Source organism: Cnephaeus nilssonii, assembly GCF_951640355.1.
Source record: "Cnephaeus nilssonii genome assembly, chromosome: 20".
NCBI lineage: Eukaryota > Metazoa > Chordata > Mammalia > Chiroptera > Vespertilionidae > Cnephaeus > Cnephaeus nilssonii.
The window spans coordinates 35,867,913-35,892,177 of record NC_137091.1 but is presented as its reverse complement, the minus strand read 5'-3'; the positions used below and the strand labels follow the sequence as shown (position 1 = coordinate 35,892,177).

General features: G+C 48.4%; 1 protein-coding gene across 1 annotated transcript; it reads right to left on the bottom strand.

Moving 5' to 3' along the window:
• Positions 1–14,273: 14,273 nt before the first annotated feature.
• Positions 14,274–24,063, bottom strand: TBCB (tubulin folding cofactor B). Its single transcript, XM_079799758.1, has 6 exons — positions 23,843–24,063; positions 23,327–23,470; positions 19,763–19,859; positions 18,949–19,140; positions 14,746–14,818; positions 14,274–14,562 (listed from the first exon to the last, which is right to left on the bottom strand). The coding sequence occupies exons 1-6, from the start codon at positions 23,954–23,956 to the stop codon at positions 14,448–14,450; spliced, it is 735 nt and encodes a 244-aa protein (XP_079655884.1). The 5' UTR covers positions 23,957–24,063; the 3' UTR covers positions 14,274–14,447.
• Positions 24,064–24,265: the final 202 nt, after the last annotated feature.

Here is a 24,265-nt window from a genome sequence, read left to right as displayed (position 1 = left end):
TGCGGCTTACAGTTAACATGCTTGTAACTTGCATTTTCTCCAGCACTCACTGCCAATTACAATCATATTGTTATCCAGGTCTGTCTGCCTGACCTTAACCTTGAGATTTCCTTCACATGCATTGCTTAAATTAAATTTCTAGGTTATCAATACCCAAATTTCTCTCTTCAGTCTAGATATTTCCAGGATCCTGCATCCTATTCACCATTTCCATAGGGGATCCCTTAAGCTGTCCTCTTATTTTTTAATTGTTTTTGTTTGTTTGTTTGTTTGTTTTGGTTCCCTGGTTGATTTTTCTACCCTTCTAATCTGCTGTGTATTCCTTCCAGTGTGTTCTCTTTATTTTTTAAATTTTCTTTATTGATTAAGGTATTACATATTTTTCCTTATTCCCCCATTATCCCCTACCCGACCCCCACAGTGTGTTCTCTCTTATATATCCTATATAATAAAGAGGCGATATGCAAATTGACCCTCATGCCCTCACAAGATGGCTGCCTACGACCAGGCTGGCAGGGGGGTTAGTGAGGGACGACCAAACGACAGGCTGCATGGGGTGACCAGGCCAGCGGGGCGGAGGGGGTCATAAGGGGCAACCAAGCCGGTGGGGGCGACCAGGCCAGCAGGGGGGACAGTTGGGGGTGATCAGGCTGGCAGGGGGGGACAGCTGGGGGTGACCAGGCCAGCAGGGGGGTAAGTAAGAGACAACCAGGCTGGGGGGGCAGTTAGGGGTGACCAGGCCGGTGGGGGGGTGTAGTTGGGGGGTGACCAGGCTGGCAGGGGGTCAAGTTGGGGGCAATTAGGCTGGCAGGGGGGGCAGTGAGGGGTGACTAGGCCTGCAGGGGGGGCAGTTGGGGGCGACCAGGCAGGTGGGCAGGTGAGTAATTAGGCACCAGCGGTCCAGGATTGTAAGAGGGATGTCCGACTGCCAGTTTATGCCCAATCCCAGCATCGGGCCTAAACCAGCAGTTGGACATCCCCCAAGGGGTCCCATATTGGAGAGTGTGCAGGCTGGGCTGAGGGGACCCCCCCACCCCACCCCCATGCATGAATTTCATGCACCAGGCCTCTAGTCTTTAATAAATTGGCTTTATCACAATGCAATCAGGGTCACTCCTTTGAATTTGTTCCTATGAGAATAGAGATGGGGACAGCCCTCTCCCACTGACTCAGGGGGCTGTCCAATAACACCTGTCTGGTGTCTATGAGAAGTTCCTGTAACAATTCTAATTTTAAATTCTGTCAATATGTTAAATTTGTTTTTTTTAATTGTGGCCCTGGCTGGGTATGTTAAATTTGTTTTTTTAAATGTGGCCCTGGCTGGGTGTTGTCTCCATACTCCAAGATTGTGGGTTCCATCTCTAGTCAGGGCACATACAAGAAGCAACCAAGTGTCCTTGCCAGTTTGGCTCAGCGGATAGAGCGTCAGCATGTGGACTGAAGAGTCCTGGGTTTGATTCTGGTCAGGAGCATATGCAGGGGTTGTATGCTAGATCCCCAGTGGGAGGCATGCAGGAGGAAGCTGATCAATGATACTCTCTCATCATTGATGCTTCTATCTCTCTTTCCCTCTCGCTTCCTCTCTGAAATCAATAAAAATACATTTAAAACAACAACAAAAACTCCCATGAATCAATAAAAAGATGGCCTGATAAAAAAATGAAACACGCCCCTGGATCCGGGTGAGGCCACGCGCCCCTGGGTCCGGGTGAGGCTGGGTCCCGGGTCCGGGGGAAGCTGCGCGCACCTGGGTCCCGGTGAGGCCACGCACCCCCTTGTTCCGGGTGAGGCCACGTGCCCCTGGGTCCGGATGAAGCCGTGCCCCTGGGTCCGGCCGAGACCCAACCAGAGGGAATCGAACCTGCATTACCACCATTTGTCCACCATCCAGAGCTGAGGGGTCAGTGCCGACATGTACACATAAGGAACTGGTGGACATTGATATTGGGTCTCAAAAGAACTGTTGGTCCAGAAAGAAACTCACTACAGACTGATTCATTTGCCTGTCAGCATAACTATTATTGCTCGTCTCACATTCAGTTCATATAAGTATATCTCTAGTGACACATGATCTCGCTCATCTAGGGGAAATGATGAACAACATAGACTGATGAACAAGAACAGAACCAGAAACAAGGAGGCATCGATCGGACTATCGGGCCTCAGAGGGAGGATAGGGGAGGGTGGGGGGAGGGGGGAGAGATCAACCAAAGGACTTGTGTGCATGCATATGAGCCTAACCAATGGTTAAGTTCAACAGGAGGTTGGGGCATCCGTGGGGAGGGGTGTGGGATGGGAATGGGGGGATGAGGACAAATATGTGACACCTTAATCAATAAAGAAATAATAAAAAAAAAGACCAAAAATTAAAGCAAAAAAAAAAAAAAAAGAAACAAAAACAATTTAAGAAGCAACCAAGTAATACATAAATAAGCGGAACAACAAATCGATGCCCCCAATACCAAAAAAAAAAAAAAAAAAATCAATAAATTTTCTCTGAAGAGAGAAAAGAGAAAGGGACATTTTTTCCTCTAAGATGGGAGTTCTTCGCTCTCTTGGAAAGTGGCCAGAGGTCATGACCTCTGAGAATGGTTCACTGTTCACTTGACCCCCAAAATTCCACAAAATCATGCCAATCAAGAGGTTCAAATCTTAGTATTCACTTTAAAAACACCCATAAGGGAAAAAAAACACTCATGAAACTGCCCAGGCTGTCAGAGTATGCATATTCAAACAGCCACCACCTATCTGAAGGATGTCACTTTACAGAAGTAGTGTGTGCCATTCTGTCATGACAATGGTGGAGTTGGTAGGTGTGCCCAGGCCAAACAATGACGCTGGACACAGGGGTCGATGGCCCAAAAACAGTGTTGAATTTTTGCTGCACATGCTTAAAAATGCAGAGAGCAATGCTGAACTCAAGGGTTTAGATGTACATCCTCTGGTCATTGACCACATCCAGGTAAACAAAGCTCCCAAGATATGAGCTCTCCCTGGCACATGGAGATGATCTTTACTGGAAAAGAGCAGATTGTTCCTAAACCAGAAGAGAAGGCTGCAGAGAAAGAAAAGTTATCCCAGGAGAAACTGAAGACACAAAAACTTATGGCCTGGAAGTAAATTCAGAATACAATAAATACTAATAAAAGTAAAAGCTGCCCTGGCCAGGTAGCTCAGTTGGTTGCATCAAGGTTGTGGCCTGGATTCTTGGGCAGGGCCATACAAGAAGCAACTAGTGGGTGTTTAATTATGTGGAGTCTGTGGTAAGTGTGTGTGTGTTTCTTTCTCTCTTTCTAAAATCAATCTTTTAAAATGTAAAAGCAAAAACAAAAGATGGGAGCTTTTCAACCCTGCTTGAGAGCTGACCAGGACCCGAGCAGAGGGAACAGTTGAGATGCAGGAAAGCATGAGGGAGGACAACCTTGCATAGACCCCTCCCCCCTCCCTTCCTCACCTGAGGGAGCCAAATCCCTTCACCCCACAATTTCCAGAGCCTCAGGGAGGGAAGCAAGACCTCTGCTTCTAAACTAGAGCCAGGTGAGGCTGAGAGTATTCTATAGTTTCCTAGAAAATTCTGTTCCCCTGCCAAGCTGGAGCCACAGCCCAATGCAAGACAATGCGTCCAAGTGGGGTGCTGTTGCCCCCATGTGGCCACTGAGACTGTTGCGGAGGCTAAGAATGCTGAGGTTGCAGAGATTTTGGGGGGCTAGTGTCCTCCATGGAAAATACGGAAATCTGCCGAAACCGGTTTGGCTCAGTGGATAGAGCGTCGGTCTGCGGACTTGAAGGTCCCGGGTTCGATTCCGGTCAAGGGCATGTACATTGGTTGCAGGCACATCCCCGGTAGGGGGTGTGCAGAAGGCAGCTGGTCGATGTTTCTCTCTCATCGATGTTTCTAGCTCTCTATCCCTCTCCCTTCCTCTCTGTGAAAAACCAATAAAATATATTTAAAAAAAAAGAAAATACGGAAATCTGCTCTAGCCTCTTTGCTCAGTGGTTAGAGCGTCAGCCCATGGATTGAAGGGTCTCGGGTTTGTTTACGGTCAAGGGCATGTACCTCAGTTGCAGGCTCTATCAATGGCTCCCGTCAGGGCGCATGAGGGAGGCAATCAAATTATGTGTCTCTTGTACATCGATGTTTCTCTCTGTCTCTCCCCCTCCCTTCCACTCTCTCTAAAAATAAAAATAAAAAAATCAATGGGAAAAGTGTTAGGCTTGCTGAAGGAGGAATGCATGATGCTGAAAAGGGTAAAGAATTATAAATTTACATCTGCTAGCAGAAGGGCTGAGACCAAGATGGCACCAGCAGGCAGAGTAGGGGGAGCAGGATTTATATCTCTTGTACAGGTCAGTCAGAGTAACAGGTCGGACCAGGTGCAGGTGGGAGCCAGGTGTAGCTGGTCCACTGGAAACTGAAGGCTGTTAATCATGAAACCTATCCTATCGAATAAAGAGGGAATATGCTAATTGACCATCACTCCATCACAAAGATGGCTGCACCCACAGCTGAGGCCAAGTTCCCATAAGGAGCCTTAACGAGCAATCAGCAGGGACCTGAGGCCCCGCCCTCCCCTGCCCCCGTGGGGCTTGACGGGGGACCTCAAGGTGAGCTTTCTGTCCTGGTGCTGACCTCAGGCTGCTCCCCCCGCCCCAGTGCCAGGCTGGGGGACCTCAGGCCGCACCCCCACCCAGCAGGGCTTGACAGGGGACTTCATGCCGTGCCCCCTGCCCTGGCGTCAGGCTGGGGGACCTCAGGCCATGCCCCCCGCCCCAGTACCAGGCAAGGGGACCTGAGGTTGTCCCCCCCTGCCTGGCGGGGCTTGACAGGGAACCTCAGGCTGTGCTCCCCACCCAGTGTGGCTTGACGGGGGACCCGAGGCTGCGCCCTCCCCTCCTCCGCTTGGCAGGGCTTGACGGGGGACCTCAGGCCATGCCCCCCACCCAGCAGGGCTTGACAGAGGATCTCAGGCCGTGTCCCCCACCTGGTGGGGCTTGATGGGGAACCTCAAGGCATGCCCCCCCACCCCATCTGGGGGACCTCAGGCCACGCCCCCCGTGCTGGCGCCGGGCCAGGGGACTTGAGGCTAAGCCCCCTGCCCAGAGGGGCTTGACAAGGGTGGGACTGGCCGGGTCTTGACCTAGCCCAATGGGGGTGGGCGGCTGGGTCTGGGTCTCATGCAATTTTGAGGTGCATGTGGGTGGGCAGGGACTTGACTCTGGGTCCCCCTTTTAATGTGCACGAATTTCGTGCACTGGGCCACTAGTAATGAGAATAACAGGAAAATTGCCAGGTGGGCAATAGCTCCACACAGGGCATAATGGAGCGCAAGAATGAGCCTAACATTCCAACCTCTGTCTCTTTTTTCCTCCTGTAAGCTAGGGTTCCCATCAGCTGGGGTTCCTGCAAGCTGGGGTTCCTGCAAGCTGGGGTTGATGAGAGAGGACAATCTCATTCTTCTGTAGCTTCTTCATGCTTAGGTGTGGTGTAGAGATGTCCCTAATTGGTCAGTGACTGAGGGAGGGGATGATATCTAGTGTAGGTCTGGAATAGCGTCATTTCTCTTATGGAGCTATTGGTAATTGCCTAAATGCGGTTTTGGAGGAAGAAGGAAAGGGCTCTTAGGATGCATGGGCCAAAGATGAGGGCCAGGAAGTGCTGGCCTTGGGATCTGAAAGCTCAGTGAGGGGACCCTTCACTGCATCATAGAGGGGCTTTGTCAGAAGACTACAGTTGGGAACCCAGAGGCAAAAGAACCTAGCGAGTTCAAGGAGAGTATTTCTTGTCTAGAGGAGGGGTCAGTCATAGAGGAGATAAGGCACTTACGGTCCAAGGTAATGGCTCGGCTTGGTGGGGTGAGAGTGAAACTAAGGTAGGTGACTGTCGTTCGGAACAACTGGGCTTTATGAAGGAATGTGCGGTAACCCTAGTCAGGCACCGAGATAGAATGAAAAAAGAGTGGGTGAAGGGGGTGTCTAGTAAAATACAGTATAGAAGTGAGGTGGCTAATGGCTGTTACTCTAGTCCATCAACCCCCATAATAGAGACTGAGGAGGTGACAAGGGTCCCAGCGAATTCAGGGAGGGCAGAATAAGTGGCCCCAGTGTCAGTTAAAAGGGAGATGGCTGACCCGAAGCTCTGCCCTGGTGATGTAAGTCTGTGGGGCCTTGTCAAGACCTGGGCAGCTTCAGTCTTCGGTAGCCAGTCCCAGGAGGGGCCACACTACAGTCTGATTTTCAGTGGCCTTCCCTTCCGCACCTTGGGCAGGGCCCAGCGGGGGTCTCGGGTTTGGGCAGGACTTGGTCCAGTGTCCATCCTTGCTGCATTTGAAGCCTGGGCCCGGAGGAGGCTCAGCCCCGCGGTTGGAAGACCGGCACTTCGTTTGGGGTTCGTGAGAGCTATGGCTAGGAGTTGATAGGCCTCCTTTTGGGCCTCAGCCTTGGCCTAATCTCACTTTCGTTTTTGGATTTGGGTCTCCTTGTCTCTATTATTATTTTTTTAAAATATATTTTATGGAGTTTTTTACAGAGAGGAAGGGAGAGGGATAGAGAGGTAGACACATCGAGAGAGAAACATCGATCAGCTGCCTCCTGCACACCTCCTACTGGGGATGTGCCCGCAACCAAGGTACATGCCCTGGACCGGAATCGAACCTGGGACTTTTCAGTCCGCAGGCCGACGCTCTATCCACTGAGCCAAACCAGTTAGGGCTCGTCTCTATTATTAAAGACCTTAAAGGCTAACCCTGGCCTGCTTGGCTCAGTGGATAGAGCCTGGACCTGCGGACTGAAGGGTCACGGGTTTGATTCCAGTCAGGGGCATATTGCCTGGGTTGCAGGCTCGATCCCCAGGAGGGGGCTTGCAGGAGGCAGCAGATCAATGATTCTCTCTCATCATTGATGCTTCTATCTCTCTCTCCCTCACCCTCTCTGAAATCAATAAAAATATATTTAAAAAGAAAGAATATCCGCCCCAGCCAGTTTGGCTCAGTGGATGGAGCATCAGCCTGCGAACTGAAGGGCCCTGGGTTTGATTCCGGTCAGTGGCACATGCCCAAGTTGGGGGCTCAGTCCCCAGTAAGGGGAGTGCAGGAGGCAGCCAATCAGTGATTCTCTCCCTCTCTCTCCCTCTCTGAACTTAATAAAAAATATATTTAAAAAAGAAAGAATATTCTACTCCTAAGTAAAAAGCAACAAAACTTAAAAAAAAAGAATAAAGAAAAAAAATATAAAACATCAAAACTTAAAAAGAAAAAAAGCTTAAAGGCCAGGTTAACGAGGTCTTTTTGAGGGGTTTGTGGACCTGTGTCTATTTTTCGAAGTTTGTGATGTATGTTGGGAGCTGATTGGGATATAAAATGGGTATTCAGACAAAGGGCTCCTTCTGGGGAGGTGTGGTCTAAGGTAGTAAATTTCCGTAAGGCCTCCGTGAGGCAGAAGAGGAAGAGAGCCGGGTTTTAATCAGGGCCCTGCACGATTTCATTGTCATAGTTCCTCCTTCTGTTACCAGGAACCCCCCGGGTGGGCTTGGGCTGCCTGTCGCTGTTGAATCATATAAGACGTTTATTGAGAAGGCCAGCCAACTAAGAAGACTGGGAGCTTACAGGCATCCAAAACCTGTCTTACAGCAAGGTGCAGGGGACAGGATTATATAGGAAATGGACTGGCCTGAGGTTGGGAACACAATGCGATTATATTTGGTTCTGGACGTCAGCAGACGTCAACCATTGTTCTCGGTTGTCAGGCAATGAGATGATGTCTTGGCTCCTGGTAGGGTCAGCCTGATCATGCTTAACGGTTCTGCTTGCTTGCTGGTATAGTATAGTGTCCGCAGCTGAATCACCTCCCCAATCACTTTTTTCGAGATCAAAGGGAGTATGCAGGTGCATCGGCCTGAGAAATGAAACTTGGAAAAGAAAAAAAACGTAACCCTCTGTTTCCATATAAGAAACTTAACCCTCTATTCCTATACCAATATGTATTTCAGAATTATAAAATAATATGATTATCTTTCAGATTAATTCAGGTGCTCTATCAGATTATAAGTCCTATTACTTCGGCGACCCTAACATTTGGTGCTGAAACCTGGGAGGGTCCCACAGGGAAGGGGAGCCATCACCCCGGCTTTGGTCACCTGGAGTTTGCTATGCGGAGAGCAGTAGGCAACAGCAGCTCAACGTGGGTTTACCTCCCACTTCTGCTCTCGACTGCAGCCTTGATTAGGCCTCCCTCCCTGACGGGCTCTCCCGAACCAGCCAAGAAGGACCTCTCCTTCCCTTTGCTGACCCCGCCTCAACCCTGGCTCATTTCATCTCCAGTAAGGGACAAATGGATCAGCCCTCCACTTTCTTGCTGGGTACGTGATTTTTAAGTACTACTTTCCTTAGAGATTTCTGATTTGCCATCTCAGACAAAGACCTAGTGCTAGGTCAGAAATCCTCTCCAGCCCTGACCGGTTTGGCTCAGCTGATAGAGCGTGGGCCTGTGGACTGAAGGGTCCCAGGTTTGATTCCGATCAAGGGCATGTACCTTGGTTGTGGGCACATCCCCAGTAGGGGGTGTGCAGGAGGCAGCTGGTCAATGTTTCTCTCTCATCGATATTTCTAACTCTATCCCTCTCCCTTCCTCTCTGTAAAAAATCAATAAAAAATATATTAAAAAAAAAAAAAAGAAAGAAAATCCTCTCCAGTTCAGCCTCGGCCCTGGGACAGGTGCCACAGTCTTCCTCCTCCCAGGGATGCCTGCCATGTGGATTAGACTGTGCTCCTCCAGAACCTGACAAGACAGTGGGCACACACCCCCCCCCCTCTAGTCTAGCTTCGCAGGTCTCCCTTTGTTGCTTACCTCCTTTCTAATTTACACCCCCCCCCAAAAAAAAAAAAGATGCCTCTGGGATGTCTCCTCCGTCCTTTCCATGGAGGTCCAGCCGAAGTGCCTTATCCACAATATAAATTAGACAATGATTCACACTGGCCAGAGCATGGAACTTAAGATTTTAATATTCTCTGGGACTTAATTTCTGTTACTGCCATGGGAAAGGGTCAGAGGTCCTCTACTGAAACCAGACAACCCATGGGCCCAGGCTGCCTGTCACTGCCTGAGCCAATTAAGCCGGTGAGGAGACAGGGTTGAATCATATATGAGTGTTTATTCCAATAACGTTGGCAGCAAGGGAGAGCAGCAGGTCATCTGCAAAAATCTGCTCTGCCCCTCCCCATATGCCAGCCGCTTATATTGGGTAGAAGGACAGAGGTTATGTGGCGAGGTAGGAATGACAGGCATGGAAAGTAGGCACGGGACAATCATTACATGTTACAAGTCATGTGGACTGGGGGGTGGCAGAGGGTGGGTGCCTCTGGGTACCCCCGGACCAGATTACAGGCAATAGGGGCTGCGGGTTGTAAAGAGCTGGTGCCTCTGGGACTAGATAGTTTCAGCCATGAGGTTGTAAATCTTTCCATATGAGAGGCAGTTCTCGGGACAGGAGGATGGACTGCATTCCGATGTGAGCTCCCGTGTCCCAGGGCGTACAACTCCCAGCCAGGTGAGAATGCACTTTCTTTCATCAGAACAAAACCATTATGGTTAACAGCATGATTAATATTTCTTATTTTATTTCTCATAATAGATAGTCCCCAATATTATATTTCTGCCTCTAACACTACGTCCAGGCCTTCTTCCTTCTCCACAGTCGCCCTTCTCTGTCAGGACTGCATCACTTACCAAATTCTTCTTCATTTTAAACCTTCCTGCGTGTAGTCCCTTCCTGATGAACTCTTTGACCGAACTGACATTTGGTCCCAAGAACCTACTGCTCCTCTCATAACTATAGCACCATTCCTATAATCTCCTATATTCTCCTCTCTTCTCTTTCAAATAGAAAACCACAAAGTTTGTCTTTTTTTTTTTTTAAGTTTGTCTCTTAATTAGAAAAATCTGAGCCTCAAACTTTAAAAAGAGAGATTGATTTTCTTCCCCAATATCAGCTCGGGGACAGGGAAGTCTGTCCTGGAACTGAATCTCTAAATTGTAGCACTGTTCTCCAATTAAATTTGTTTTACTAATGCTTATAGCCCTTTTACCAAGATAGGGATTTAAGGAAAACTTTCCTCGCAGCCCCAGCAAACTGCCTGCCTCTCACAAAGGCAGAACAGCTGCTTTCCTCCATCCTCCACCCCGCTCTTTCCCAGGAAGCGGCAGCTGTTCAATCCTTTCTTTGCTACAAGACTCAGACACTTGTTTGCAGAACTGCAGGCACTTGCCTAACAGTCCTGCCACTACCAGGAGCGGAACTCATTATCACCCAAACCGTAGCATGTTATCGCTAAGGAAAGTCATACATAAAATACATGTTAAAGAAATTATTTGGGTCTGTTAAGGGCCAAGAATTTTGGGGGTACTTTTTATCCAATAGACAGCCTCAGGCATTAGAAAAAATTACCAAAACTAGCCTTAGGACCTTAGACCCCCACTGAGCAACGAACAGAGGTAACTTTCAGTGTTTTTAACACCTTAGGGCAGAGGAAAAGCAAGAAAGCCATCCCATAAAAACAAATAACTCAGTTTTTAAAAATATATTTTTTATTGATTTTTTTACAGAGAGGAAGGGAGAGGGACCAGGTGCAGGTGGGGGCCAGGTGTAGCTGGTCCACTGGAAACTGAAGGTCGTTAGTCATGAAACCTATGAGGAAAATCGCCAGGGGGGGGGGGCAAGAGCTCCAAGATTATGGAGCGCAAGAATGTGCCTAACAAAAAGTATCCTTGGGGGAGGATTACAAAAAAGATGAAAAAGAAAATAAGGGGATCCCTTTCTGAGAAGGTGACCCAGACTTGGGCCAGGAAAGGTGTGATAGGAGGAGAAACAGTGAAGAAATTGGGTGCAGGGTCCACTGTGCGGATTAAATGAAAGCCAACATGGTAACTGTTGACTGTAATATATATTGTTTTTATTTAAACATTTTTATTGATTTCAGAGAGGACGGGAGAGGGAGAGATAGAAGCATCAATGATGAGAATCATTGATTGGCTGCCTCCTGCACACCCCCTACTGGGGATCGGACCTGCATCCCTGGCATGTACTCTTGACCAGAATGGAACCTGGGACCCTTCAGTCTGCAGGCCGACGCTCTATCCACTGAGCAAAACTGGCTAGAGCTCCGTAGTCCTTTTTATACAGCTAATCTGAGGAAGCATTTACCTATGTGCCTGGTTCTGAATTTAAGCACTTTACATTTATTAGCTCATTTAATGCTCACAACAATCACTTGGGGTCGGTACTATTATCGGCCCCAATTTACAGGAATGAAGCTGAAACCCAAAGAAAAGGAATAGTTACTATTCCGCCTGCCAGCTGGTGAGTGAGAGCTGGGGTTTGACCTAAGCAAGCTGTCCAGTTTCAGAGTCTGTGCTCTTCTTCACTAAGGTTATAGCACCTCTTAACCTAGTGAATTATCCAAGTGTGTAAATTGGTACAGGAATCAACTTAAGGGGACCATTAGCTTGTCTGAGTTGGTGATTTAGCCCTGCTACAGGGCAAAGGTTGCAGTCAGCCTAAGTTTGTGTTTAGCTCGGGGATCAAGTTTCTGATCAGCAGGAATCAAAGAAGGGATTACTTCAGACCTACAAAGCCCTTTTGTTCCAGTGACTCCTACTCAAGTGTTTCTCATCCTCTCCTTAGTACCAGCACCACCCTGCAGATTTAGGGGTTTGTTCTCTCTCCCCCACTACCAGCAAACTTACTCATAATTAAATATAACAGCCAAACGTAGATAAAAAGGCAATGTTTGGTAATTATGTTTGTCTGCCTTCAACTCTCCAGCAAGGACTATGTCCATTTCATGAATGTGTTCCCAGCATCGGCCTGCCATACAACAGGGGCTCAAAAAATGTAGGGAGAGTTGGACATTCACTGTTTTCCATCTGCACTGACCTGAGGATTAAAAGGAGGGTGGTGGAGGGTGCAAATTAGGCAAGGGCAGTTCTCAGGGGGCAGGTCTGGTGGAAGGAAATCCCTCGTGTTCCTGTTGCTTCCCCTGAAGTTACGGATCGGGTAATAGGCAGAGGGTGGTCAATGCTTCAATGCTGGGCCCACCAAAATCCATGGTTCCTTTTTTTTGTTTTTTAATATATTTTTATTGATTTCAGAGAGGAAGAGAGGGGGAGAGAAACATCAATGATGAGAGAATCATTGATAAGCTGCCTCCTGCACACCCCCCACTGGGGATGGAGCCCACAACCCAGGCACGTGCCTTTGACTGGAATCGAACCCGGGACCCTTCAGTCCACAGGCTGATGCTCTATCCACTGAGCCAACCGGCAAGGCCCCATGATTCTTTTTCATAGTAGTGGCTAGGAGGGAGCTGCTCAGCACAGGAGTATGTTCCAAAGCCCACTTTGTATCTATGGGGGCTGCACCGGCTGGGGTGGTTCAGTGATTGAGCCTCGACCTATGAACCAAGAAGTCACAGTTCAACTCCCAGTCAGGGCATATGCCCGGGTTGTGGGCTCAATCTCCAGTGTGGGGTGTGCAGGAGGCAGCCAATCAATGATTCTCACTCATCATTGATGTTCCTATCTCTCTCTCCCTCTCTGAAATCAATAAAAATTTGTGTTTTTTTTTTAAATATGAGAAGTGAAATGTGTACAACAGGTTATTAAAGAATATGGTAAACTTCCTCCACACTGTGCTCTCCTATTTGTAGCTGGCAGCATATAATTTTGAGCCCATGGAAATGATGGAGTCACAAGATGGAGACTGGGTATATGAATCACCACATGGAGGTTGCTGCCAATTACCCAGAATCCCTGTTTCAGACTGTGGGGGAGGGGTATTTGTTATAGCAGCCCAGAATAAAAATGAAATTTCTTCACTTGTGTAGACAAAACGCCAGCACTACCCCCGCCCTGAAGCAGCATGATGTTGGGATGGTCTAGAAAGCTATGCGTTTTTGAAGTAAATACATAATGTTTCATATTGTTAATATCCTGTAATTTTATTAAATGTTGTTGAAAGCCTTATTAACTATTTTCAGGTCCTTTCAATAAAGAGACTTCTTTAAAAAGTAAAAAAAAAGACATATGCCAAAAGAACTTTTTCACTGACACTGCCCCTAGGGCAATGGAAGCTAAAGAGAAAATTAACAAATGGGACTACATCAAAATAAAAAGTAAAAAAAAAAAAAAAAAAAAGAAATTTCTCAGCCCCTTTGCAGTTATAAATGGCCACAAGACAGAATTCTAGCCAACGAAATAGGAACTATTAGGGCTGCCGAAAAAGGTACATACGAGGCTGAAAGTGGTAAAGAATTATGAGTTTATTAGGTCATCTGGAAACCCAGATGAGCTGAGCCCCCAAATGGCACCAGCAGCCAGGGATGGGGAATAAGAGGTTTTAAAGGACTCTAGGTGGGCTTTTTCTGGGTGGAGAATTCTCTGGGTGGTCCAAATCCTGGGAAGGTCGGGAGGGGAAGGTTAATGGTCTTAGCAAATGGAATGTGGTCTAAGCAAAAGGGTATGTCGGTTGTGAAGTGGTCTAACGTAGCGTCCGCCAACCTTTCAGACCTCATGAACCACCAGTGGTCCAAGGACCACCAGTTGGCAACTGATGGTCAAAATTATTTGATCAGACCTAACAGGATCAAGTTTTGAGTTATACATATGTATTCCTAAAGACAAGGGGTATCCCCTCCTCCCTGCTCCGGGTGCCTGGAGCAGATAAGGTAGGAATCAGGAGGAGGAGATGGGAGAGCAACAAGATATATGGAGATGAAGACTGGCATCTGACATGGAGAGGTCACATTAGTTCTTATGATTGCATAAGTCTTTACATGGAGAGAAATGAACTTCAATCTTGCAAAAGCTACTATTACTGTGGGCCTATCTGTCATAGCAGCAGAATATTATATTAACCAATAAAGGACACAAAAGAGTCTCATGAGGCTCCAGCTACCGGCGAGGGGATAAAGCCTCACCTTCTCCTACCTCTACTTTGCTCAGCCTCCTATTTCACCCTTACCTACCCAGCTGCCACAGCCCTTCCTATAATCACCAAGTCTTCCAAAGGCTTCCCATGTCTGGCAATTAAAAAAAAAATTTAATTTTAATTTATTGATTTTAGAGAGAGGGAAAGAGGGGGTGGGAGGAGAAAGAGAGAGAGAGAGACATTGATTTGTTGTTCCACTTCCTTATGCATTCATTGGTTGACCCTTGTATGTGCCCTGATCAGGGATTGAACCCACAACCTTGGCATATAGGAACGACACTCTAACCAACTGAGCTACTTGGCCAGGGCTAGGTCCAGCAAATTTAATACACAAGTCTTAAAAGTCAATGGCAAGAACAAAGTGAATAAAATAAAAACGGGGTCAGGGGAAGAGAGTCATGGGCACACATAGGGAAGGGCAATTAAGTGGGCAAGGTAGCTGGAGCAAGAAGATGCCCTTCCTTGGGCATTACATCTCATCCAACCCGTAGTCCTCCTCAGGGAAATCCCCCACGGTCACAACTGATGGCTTGAAGAAGGCACCGTACTTGGCCTGGCATTCAAAGTAGCGTTTCCCATTCACACTGCCGGGCATGATGGAAAAGTTGGTGGTCAGACAGCTCCCAACATGGTTCCCTCCCCAGATGCTAGGATGGATAGGCTCGCCCAGTAGTATATGCATGCACTTACACATATATGCTCACATAGGCAAGCACAGACACAGGTACAGACACACACACAGACGCCTGAGTGGGAATACTTATTACCTGCCGTCGTTTTTCCCTAGTGGCTCATCGAAGCGTACGCCAACCCAGTAGCCAGGCTTGAAATCTGTGAGTCCTGCCCAGAGGAGAAATCCCAATAAACTCCAGACACAGCTCATCCCAGATCTGTGCCTGCCCATGGAGGAAAACTATCCTTACTGGGAACACCACCACCTCCTGCCAGACTAATGTGGTAGCCCCTTGCACTGGTTGCTCTGCTCCTACCCCTTACTCCCTACTCATTGGACATTCCCAGCCAGAGGGGTCTTTGTAAAAATCAAAGGGAAATAGCACCACTATCTTGACCCAAATTCCTCAAAGGCTGCCAATCCCACTCAGCATAAAGTCCACCCTGCTTATAGTCAAATGATTTCTGACAAGGTACCAAGACAATTCAATGAGAAAATAATAGTCTTTCCAACAAATAATGCTGGGACGACCTAGCCGGTTTGGCTCAGTGGATAGAGTGTCGGCCTATGGACTGAAAGGTCCTAGGTTCGATTCTGGTCAAGGGCACATGCCCAGGTTTTGGGGTCCATCCCCTGTGGGGGATGTGCAGGAGGTATCCAATCAATGATTCTATCTCTCCCTCTCCCTTCCTCTCTGAAATCAATAATAATAATAAAAAAATAATAATATCTGGGACAACAAGATATCTGCATTCAAGAGAATGAAGCTGGACTCATACCTCATACTATACACAAAAATTAACACAAAATAAGGTTATCAAAGCCCTAATGTAAGATGTAACACTATAAAAGTCTTAGAAAGAGGAGAGGGGGGTGGGTGAAGGTAGACGAGGGTATGGGGGAATAAATGGTGATGGGGAAAAAAGGAAAAAAAAGTCAGCTGAGATTTGAAATATACATATATACTATAATAAAAGCGTAGTATGCTAATTAGACCAGACAGCCGGACGACCTTCCAGACAAAGCTGGGGCTGCGAGGGCCAAGCCCCTTGCATGAATTTAATGCATCAGGCCTCTAGTATATGTATAAAACTCTTAGAAAAAAATACAGACATAACTCTTTGTGACCTTGTATTAGGCACTGGTTTCTTAGTTATAATACCTAAAGCACAAGCAACAAAAGAAAAAAAAATAGATAAACTGAGCTTCATAAAAATAAAAAAACCTTTGTGCTTCAAACGACAAAGGACACTATCAGGAAAGTAAAAGCAACCAACCCATGGGGGAAAAAAGAGGACCTATGTAATACTTTCAACAATAAAGATTAAATAAATAATTAACAAACAAACAAACAAAAACCAACCCACAGAATGGGAGAAAACATTTGCAAATCATATATTTAATAAGGGAATTATATCTAGAATACATAAAGAGCTTTTGATTAAGTTAATGTGTGATTATAACTGACTGATGTCCTTTATGGGAAGAAATTTGGAGACACCAGTAATGAGCCGATGCACACAGAGGGAAAGACCATGTTAAGATAGAGAGAGGAGGTGGCCTTCTACAAACCAACGACAGGCAGAAGAAACCAAACATGCCAAGGCCTTGATCTTGGACTTCCAGCCTCCAGAACTATGAGAAATAAGTTTCTGTTGTTTAAGCCATCCAGTGTGTGATACTTTGTTATGGCAGTCCTAGCAATCTAATACACAACTCAACAACAAAAAGACAAAAAATTCAATTTTAAAATGGGCAAAAGGATCTGAATAGACATTTCTCTAAAGAAAATATATAGATTGCCATTAAGTACATGAAAAGATGCTCAATATCATTGGCCATCAAAGAACTGCAAATCAAACCCATATGCTTTTCCACTTCACACCCATTAGAATAACTATCATGTGGAGAAATTGCAGCCACTCTAGGAAATAATCTGGCAGTTCCTCAAAAGGTTAAATATAGAGTTACCATATGACCCAGCAATCCCACTCTTAGGTATAAAGGAAAATATATGCCCACACAAAAACTTATACAAGAATGTACATAGCAACGTTATTCTAATACATGCTGCATGAATGAAACTTGAAAACACGCTAGGTGAAAGAAGGCAGTCACAAAAGACCACATAATATAGCATTATTCTATTTATATAAAACATCCAGAATAGATAAATCTATATGACTTCCTAGGACTAGGAGATACAAGATTTCAGAAATGAGGAGTGACAGCTAGTGATTATGGGGTTTCTTATTGGGGTGATAAAAATGTTCTAAAATTGATTGTGGTGTTGGTTGTACAATTCTGTGAACATACTAAAAACCAATGAATGAATAATATACACTTTAAATGGGTGAGTTTTATGATATATTAAATATATATATATATATATATATATATATATATATATATATATCTCCTATCTAATAAAAGAGTGATGTGCAAATTAACCATCACTCCACTATACCTACAGGCCATGCCCACAAGCCAATCAGGAGCAGGAGCAAGTATGCAAATTAACCCAAACAAGATGGCTGCAGCCACAGAGAGAGCAGGAGGGAGGCTTGGGTTTCCCCGGCGATGGAGGAAGCCAAGCTTTCTGCACACCCTGGCCGGCCCAGGTCTCCACTTAAGGCTACAAAGTTTCAATTATAGAAGATACATAAATCCCAACAGAAATGGCTGCCACCACGGAGCAAGCAGAAGGCTTGGCTCTGCTCCAGGCTACAAAGTTTCAATTATAGAAGATAAATAAATCCCAGATACCAGGGCCTCTGCTTGGGTCGCCGGGGGGGCGTGGCCGGCCTGCAAACCACCACAGGCCCCTCGCCCAGGCCACCCCACGCCCCAAGGGAACCCCCACCCTGATCCGGGACACCCTTCAGGGCAAACCAGCTGGCCCCCACCCATGCACCAGGCCTCTATCCTATTAATAAAAGAGTAATATGCAGATTGACCATCACCCCAACACACAAGATGGCTGCCCCCATGTGGTCAAAGATCCTGCCCCCATGTGGACACAAGATGGCCAGCAGGGGAGGGCAGTTGAAAGGGACCAGGCCTGCAAGGGAGGGCAGTTGTGGGTAATCCGGCCAGCAGGGGAGGGCAGTTGGGAGGGACCAGGCCTGCAAGGGAGGGCAGTTGGGGGCGATCAAGCCTGAAGGGGAGGGCAGTTAGGGGTGACCAGGCTGGCAGAGGAGGGAAGTTGGGGGCAAACAGGCTGGCAGGGGAGCAATTAGACATCAATCAGGCTGGCAGGGGAGTGGTTAGGGGGTGATCAGGCTGGCAGGCAGAAGCGGTTAGGGGCAATCAGGAAGGCAGGCAAGCGAGCAGTTGGGAGCCAGCAGTCCTGGATTGTAAGAGGGATCCCAGATTGGAGAGGGTGCAGGCTGGGCTGAGGGAACCCCCTGCCCCGTGCACGAATTTCGTGCACTGGGCCTCTAGTATGTATATATATAAAAGACTAATATGCAAAGTGTCCCCTTGGGAGTTCGATTGCTCGCTATGATGTGTGCTGACCACCAGGGGGCGGCATGGAACAAAGGAAGGCCCCGGCTGGCGGCTGGCAGCCAGCAGCCAGAAGGAAGGCCCCAATTGGCTCTGATTGCTAGCCAGGCCTAGGGACCATACCCGTGCACAAATTTTATGCACCGGCCTCTAGTATCTCAATAAAGTTGTTATAAGAAATAAAACCCACACTCCTCTCTACTATCTCCAAAGTCATGCATGGTTCAGCCCTGCCCATGCTCCCCTCGCTCACTCCCCACTAGCCATGCTGACTTCCTTTCTCTGCCTCCAACTGGTCAAGTTTGTTCCTGCTCACAGCCCTTGCACTCACTACTCCCTCTGGCTGGAACACTCAGCCCCCTTTGCACCTGGCTCACTTCTCCCTTTCCTTCAAATAGTCCTTGTCCCAAGGAAGCACTCTGGATTACTCTCAAGGAGAGGCCTGCTACTTCCTCTCAGCTCACACAGCTTCCTACGCTTTCCTCATCACTGCCCTATCACTTCAGCCTGTGCTTTCCCCATCACAGCTCTAAAAATTCTGCCTGTTTCCCCATCTTAGCTCTGACCACTTCTGCCTCAGAACTAACCACTCTGGCCTCCACTTCTTCTATCACAACCCAGACATTCTGCCTCTGCTTCCCAGTTCCCTGCCATGAACATTCTGGGTTGTCCCTGTCAGCTGCTTTGTCTGTCTCTCCTACTAAATTGGGATCTCCTTGAGGGCTGGGTCCCCAGCACTGCCCACATCAGGCAGGGCAGGGCAGGGCATAAGGCCTCAGTGGCCACATACCTACATACATGACGGTGCCCCGGCGAGGGGGCTGCCCAGGTGCCCGCACCTCACAGCGACTACCCACAAGGATGGCACTGGCCTGGGCCTTCTCCTCCGTGAGGCGCTGGGTGGTCTCAGCTTCTTGTTGTGCCCGCTCCTCTTCATTGTATCGCCCTAACTTGCTGCGCTTCAGGAAGGAGCGAACTGAGTCTGTGGGTGGGGTAGGGGATGGGGGTCAGACGCGGTCTACCTAGTGGGGCTCTGGACTAATGAGAGCCCCACTCACCCAGGGCTAACATTCATAGAGAAACTCTTCTGTTCTAGGTGTCAAAGGGCTATCATTCAAGTCCCCCAAGTCTCTCACCACAGCCCTGGCCTCTCCCCAGGCTTTCTGGGACCTCCCCACAATCCAGAAACTAAAGGAAAGATTCCTGTCTCCAGTCTTTCACATCACCCCTTCTTCCCACATCCCTTCAGCATCACATTCACCTCCATCTGTCCCCTGAACCCCTCATCTTCCCCACAGTGTACTGATCACCACACTGCCCTGTCCACTCCACATTCTACCACGCTCTGCCCTCATGTGACCCTGCCCACGCTCCCCACACCTGACCCCTTAACATCCGATCCCTCTAATGCCCCCTCCGCTTTCCCATGTACCTATCTGCCTCCCGCAGTCCCTCACACCTCCCAGCCATCTGCCCCCTCACTGCCCTCACCACCAGTTTCCCCTCAATGTCCCTGTCTATTGCCTGTCCCCCAACACCACCACCCACCTACACGCACTCCTTCTGGCCCCCACACACCCCATTTATCCCCAAGTGCCCCATACCTTGCCTCTGGTCGTAGGCTTCCTGTGAGATACTGTATTTCTCCACCTTGGACACATCCTCATATTCCCCAAGGCTGGCACCGCTGTGGTCAATGACCTATAGTAACAGGAGGGGTCAGAGGGGATCAGGGTCTGGTCAGGGAGGCTTGGGGTGCTGGGAGTAGTGGTACAGTTGCACAGTGGAGCATTCCATAGACTTAAGTCTCCCCTGTCTAGGAAAAACTACATTCTACCCTCACTTTATCCCAGCCTTCTCTCATCTCCTGAGCCGGGCAGACGTGATGAGAGCAGGTGTCTGCGCTAGTCATCTCCCTTCCTCACCCCTATATGAACCCTGAACGCTGGCGTCAACATCACTGCTGGCCCCCAAGTCACGAGAACTGGGTCTTACGCATGAACCCTCTAGGCAGCACATCTGTCCTCTCCTCTCTGGGCTTCTGAGAGCCTCTTACGCGGCCTCAACATCCCGACCCTGGGCATCTCTTCCTGTATCACCCTCAAGGTTCATTAACTCACTGCTTGCTGAGCTCTTCCAAAGCGCCCAGCTGGGCCCTGTGCTGGGTGCTAGGGCTGCAGTGCAAAAACAGATAAACGCCTGCTGGGAGACTGACCCTATACAAATACACAGGTGTGTGTATTAAACACCAGAAGATAACAAGGTTTGATGTAAAAAAATATATATATATACCACAAAGAAGCTTAAGGAGCCTGGGAATGTAGTCAGGGAAGGCTTTTAAAAGGAGGGAATGTCTGACCCAAAGCCTGAAGGATGAAAAGGAGCAGGCACAAAGTCCTAGATGTAGAACTGCCCTTAGCCCTTTTGAGGAACATCAGGGAGACCAGCATGGCTTGTGTGAATAAGCCAGGGACATGGGAGACACAACAGACTTTGCTTTGACCTGGAATGAGGTGCAGCCAGGGAGGCTATGAGCCAGGAGAGTTCATAGGTTCCCTCTGGCTGTGTGTGGAGAACAGACTGGGGGGCAAGCGGGGTGATGGGAGCAGGAGATAGAGGTGGCTGTATGTCCAGGAGGGAGAGGATGGAGGCTGGGCCAGGGTGGAGCACTGGAGGGGGAGAAGAGTTTAGATTCTGGACAGATTTTGTAGGTGGAGCCCGCAGGGTTTGGGGACAGACTGGATGTGGGTGTGAGGGAAAGAGAGGGCTCAGGAAACACTCTGAGGTGTTTGTCCTGAACCACTGGGCTAACATACCAAGGGACAAATGGCTCTTATCTCTGGTCAAGGGTCACTAAAAATTTCTACTTCTATATTAGGGATTTTTGTAAGTTTGAGGTTGCTGTTATTTTAAATATTTTATAGGTAATATTTATAAACAGAAAAAGTTTTAGAAATAATAAAAATTCCCCAGGGATTCCACCTCTGGGAAATCTTCCTTGAATGGCCTCAGAAGTCAGTCTGTCTCTATACCCAAATTCATGTGTGAAAACCTCCTGTTAGAGGATGCCACCGGCCATGCCTGGCCTACCAGCATCCCTAGGCTGAGGCTGCTCAGGGCAGCCCAATCTGTGCTGTGGTCTTTCCATACAAAGCTGACCCAGTCCTGGCCCCTCCCACCCTACCACATCATCTGGACTATGCAAGTTGCCTCCTCACTTGTCTTTCTACTCCTTCTACCCTCCAGTCTGCTTCACACATAGAATCAGAGAGGGCCTGTGAACCCTGTCAGACCAGGCTCTCCTAACTCAGAGTCTTCTTCCCTTAGCTCCCACTTCCCTCTGCCATAGGAGTGGACACTCTTCAGTCTCTTGTACCCACTTGTACCTCCCATCTCAGAGTATTTGCACACGCTGTACCCTTCTCCTGGGGCACTCTTTTTACTTTTTCAGTTAACTCTTCCTATTCAGGTCTCTGCTAAGGCAGCACCCCCTCTCGGAAGTTCTCATTAATGAGTCATGTCCCTTGGTATAGGATTTCCAGCTCTTTGATCTCCTTCTGCATGGTCTTCACCTCACTGACCCTTCGCATTTGTTCTTGTGAATATTTAGCTAACATCTATCTCAGATTGGACAGAGCTAAGCAGAAACCTTCTAAGATTTGGTTCATAGCTATACTCCTGGTGTAACACAGATGCTCAATGAACAGTTACTAAATAAAATGAAAGATATTAAAAAGTTTAAAAAACGGACCAGTTCTCTGGGCACATTGACTTCTAGAGTTATGCAGACTGAGTAAAACATGTAGCTATAGTTCACCTTTAGGACAGTATATTCCATCTTAAAACTAAGTTGTTCTTTGTTTTTATTTTTTAATATATTTCTATTGATTTTAGAAAGGAAGGGAGAAGGAGAAAGTGATAGAAATATCAATGATGAGAGAAAATCATTGATTGGCTGCTTCCTGCACACCCCCCAATGGGGATCAAACCCACAACCTGGGCATGTGCCCTAACCCAGAATCGAACCGTGACCTCCTAGTTCATAGGTCAATGCTCAACCACTGAGCTACACTGGCTGGGCAAAGCTAAGTTTTCTCTTCTGCAAAATAAGGTTAATTATGCCATCTTCCAAGTCTTATTTTATGGACTCAACTCTCATCCGACAATGATTCACTGAGCATCCTCTCTGTGCCAGGCATTGTTCCAGGTGCTAAGGAAAAATGCACAGTATGTCACAGGAGGATAAGAGCCATGAACAAAAATCAAATAAAGGGAAAAAGGAGGTTTAAGTTTTACACTGAAGCCAATGAAGGCCTCACACTCAAAAGTTGACATTTAAGTAAAGACTGGAAGGAAAGAGTAAGCCATGTGAGCATAGAAAAAGAGCCAGGCAGGCACAGGTTACATTCAATGTGCAGCACATCTGAAGGTAACCTCACCTGGGATGCTGAGATGCCTGAGGAATATGGCAGAGGATCGGGGTGGGTGTGAAGACAGAGAAGATGATATGAGCTGATGCATGCAGAGGTCCTTTGTGATCCAGCTTCTCCCAACACATCTCATTGCTCACGCTGACCCACCTCACACTATAGGCCTCTGTGCACTGCTTCCTCCAGCTGGCATCCCTTCCCACCTCTTCTCCTAAATCGTCCTTTCCTCATCCTTCAAGTCTCAGCTTAGGCATCTCTTTCTTCAGAAAGCCCCTTCTGATAATCCCAGATGGAGTCAAGCACCTCTTATGGGTGTCCCCAGTTACCTGGGCTTGCCCCAGCCCAAACCGCTCTGGCTGTCACTGGTGATGGGTTTGTCTCTCTCCAGACTGGACTGCAGGCTTCATGGGGGCCTATCTTGGTTATCACACAGGACAAAGTATGGCAAGCATTTGTTAAATAAATAAATGAATGGAGCCCAGCCAGGGTGGCTCAGTGGTTGGCCAACGACCCATATTCATAAACCAAGAGGTCTGGGTTTGATTCCCAGGGCACAGGCCCGCTTGCAGGCTGGGCCCCCAGTAGGGGGCGTGCAGGAGGCAATCCATCGATGTTTCTCTCTCATTAATGTTTCTATCTTTCTATCCCTCTCCTTTCCCCTCTCTCTAAAATCAATGCAAGCATATTAAAAATAAATAAGCGAATGGAGAGGAGGGATCTCAGGTAGGGAGGTCTCACGTGGATGCGGCAGCCGTCATCTACGGGGTAGGAGCCCAGTAGCGCATCCTCCTGATCCAGCTTGCCGAGGAACTTCTCGTCCGCTCCGTAAAGTTCCAGTTCCATGCAAGACGCAGGGCTGCCCACCACCAGCTCTAGTTTACACTGCGAGGAGTAAGGGATGTGGAGAGGTTGGAGAGGAGGAAGGCTGTTAGTGGCTCCACCCTCTACGCTCTCGGCCCCTTGTATCAATAACCATCACCCCATCCTTACTCCTCCAAGAGACCCATCATTTTAGGACCCAAGTGGTTATCCCTGGCCCTGCCCCCTCTGCTCTTGTCCCCGCCCCCTGAAGCCTCTGATTTTCCCAGGCCCTGCCCACTTCTCTGGCACCTCCGGTTCCTTCTGGCCTCGCCCCACTGAGGCCCGGTCCCCAATCCTAGCAACCTCGGTTTATTTCTGGCCGCTCCCTGCGATCGGGAAGCCCATCCATTTTTCCTTTGCCCATCCCCTCCGGACCCCGCCCCTCGGCCACACCTTGAATTCAGCTATCGTGAGGCTGCGATTGTACCGCTTCTCGGAGCGAAAGCTGTTGAGAGAGCTGCTGATGAAAACGGTCACGGTGGGCGCCGTTAACCCCGTCACCTCCATCTTGCGCTCTGGGGGTGATGCGAGGGGAGTCTGCAGCCCCGTCAGCCGCCTCACGCCAGCTCCGCCGAGGCCACTGCGGGGATATCAACCCCGCCCCCTGCTCCCGACCTGGCCAATCCGCGCGCTCCTGCAGGAGGTCCGCCAATCGCCGCTGTCTCCTCAGCTCCGGAAGCGCTCCCGCTTGCCTAGGTAGGTCCAGCCAATCCTGAGAGGCCGGGCTGGGTGCAGGTCTTCCAATAGCAGCCCGGGAAACGGCCGGGCGGCGCAGGTGAAGCCGGGAGAAGGACTGGCAGGCGTTCCCCCGCCCCC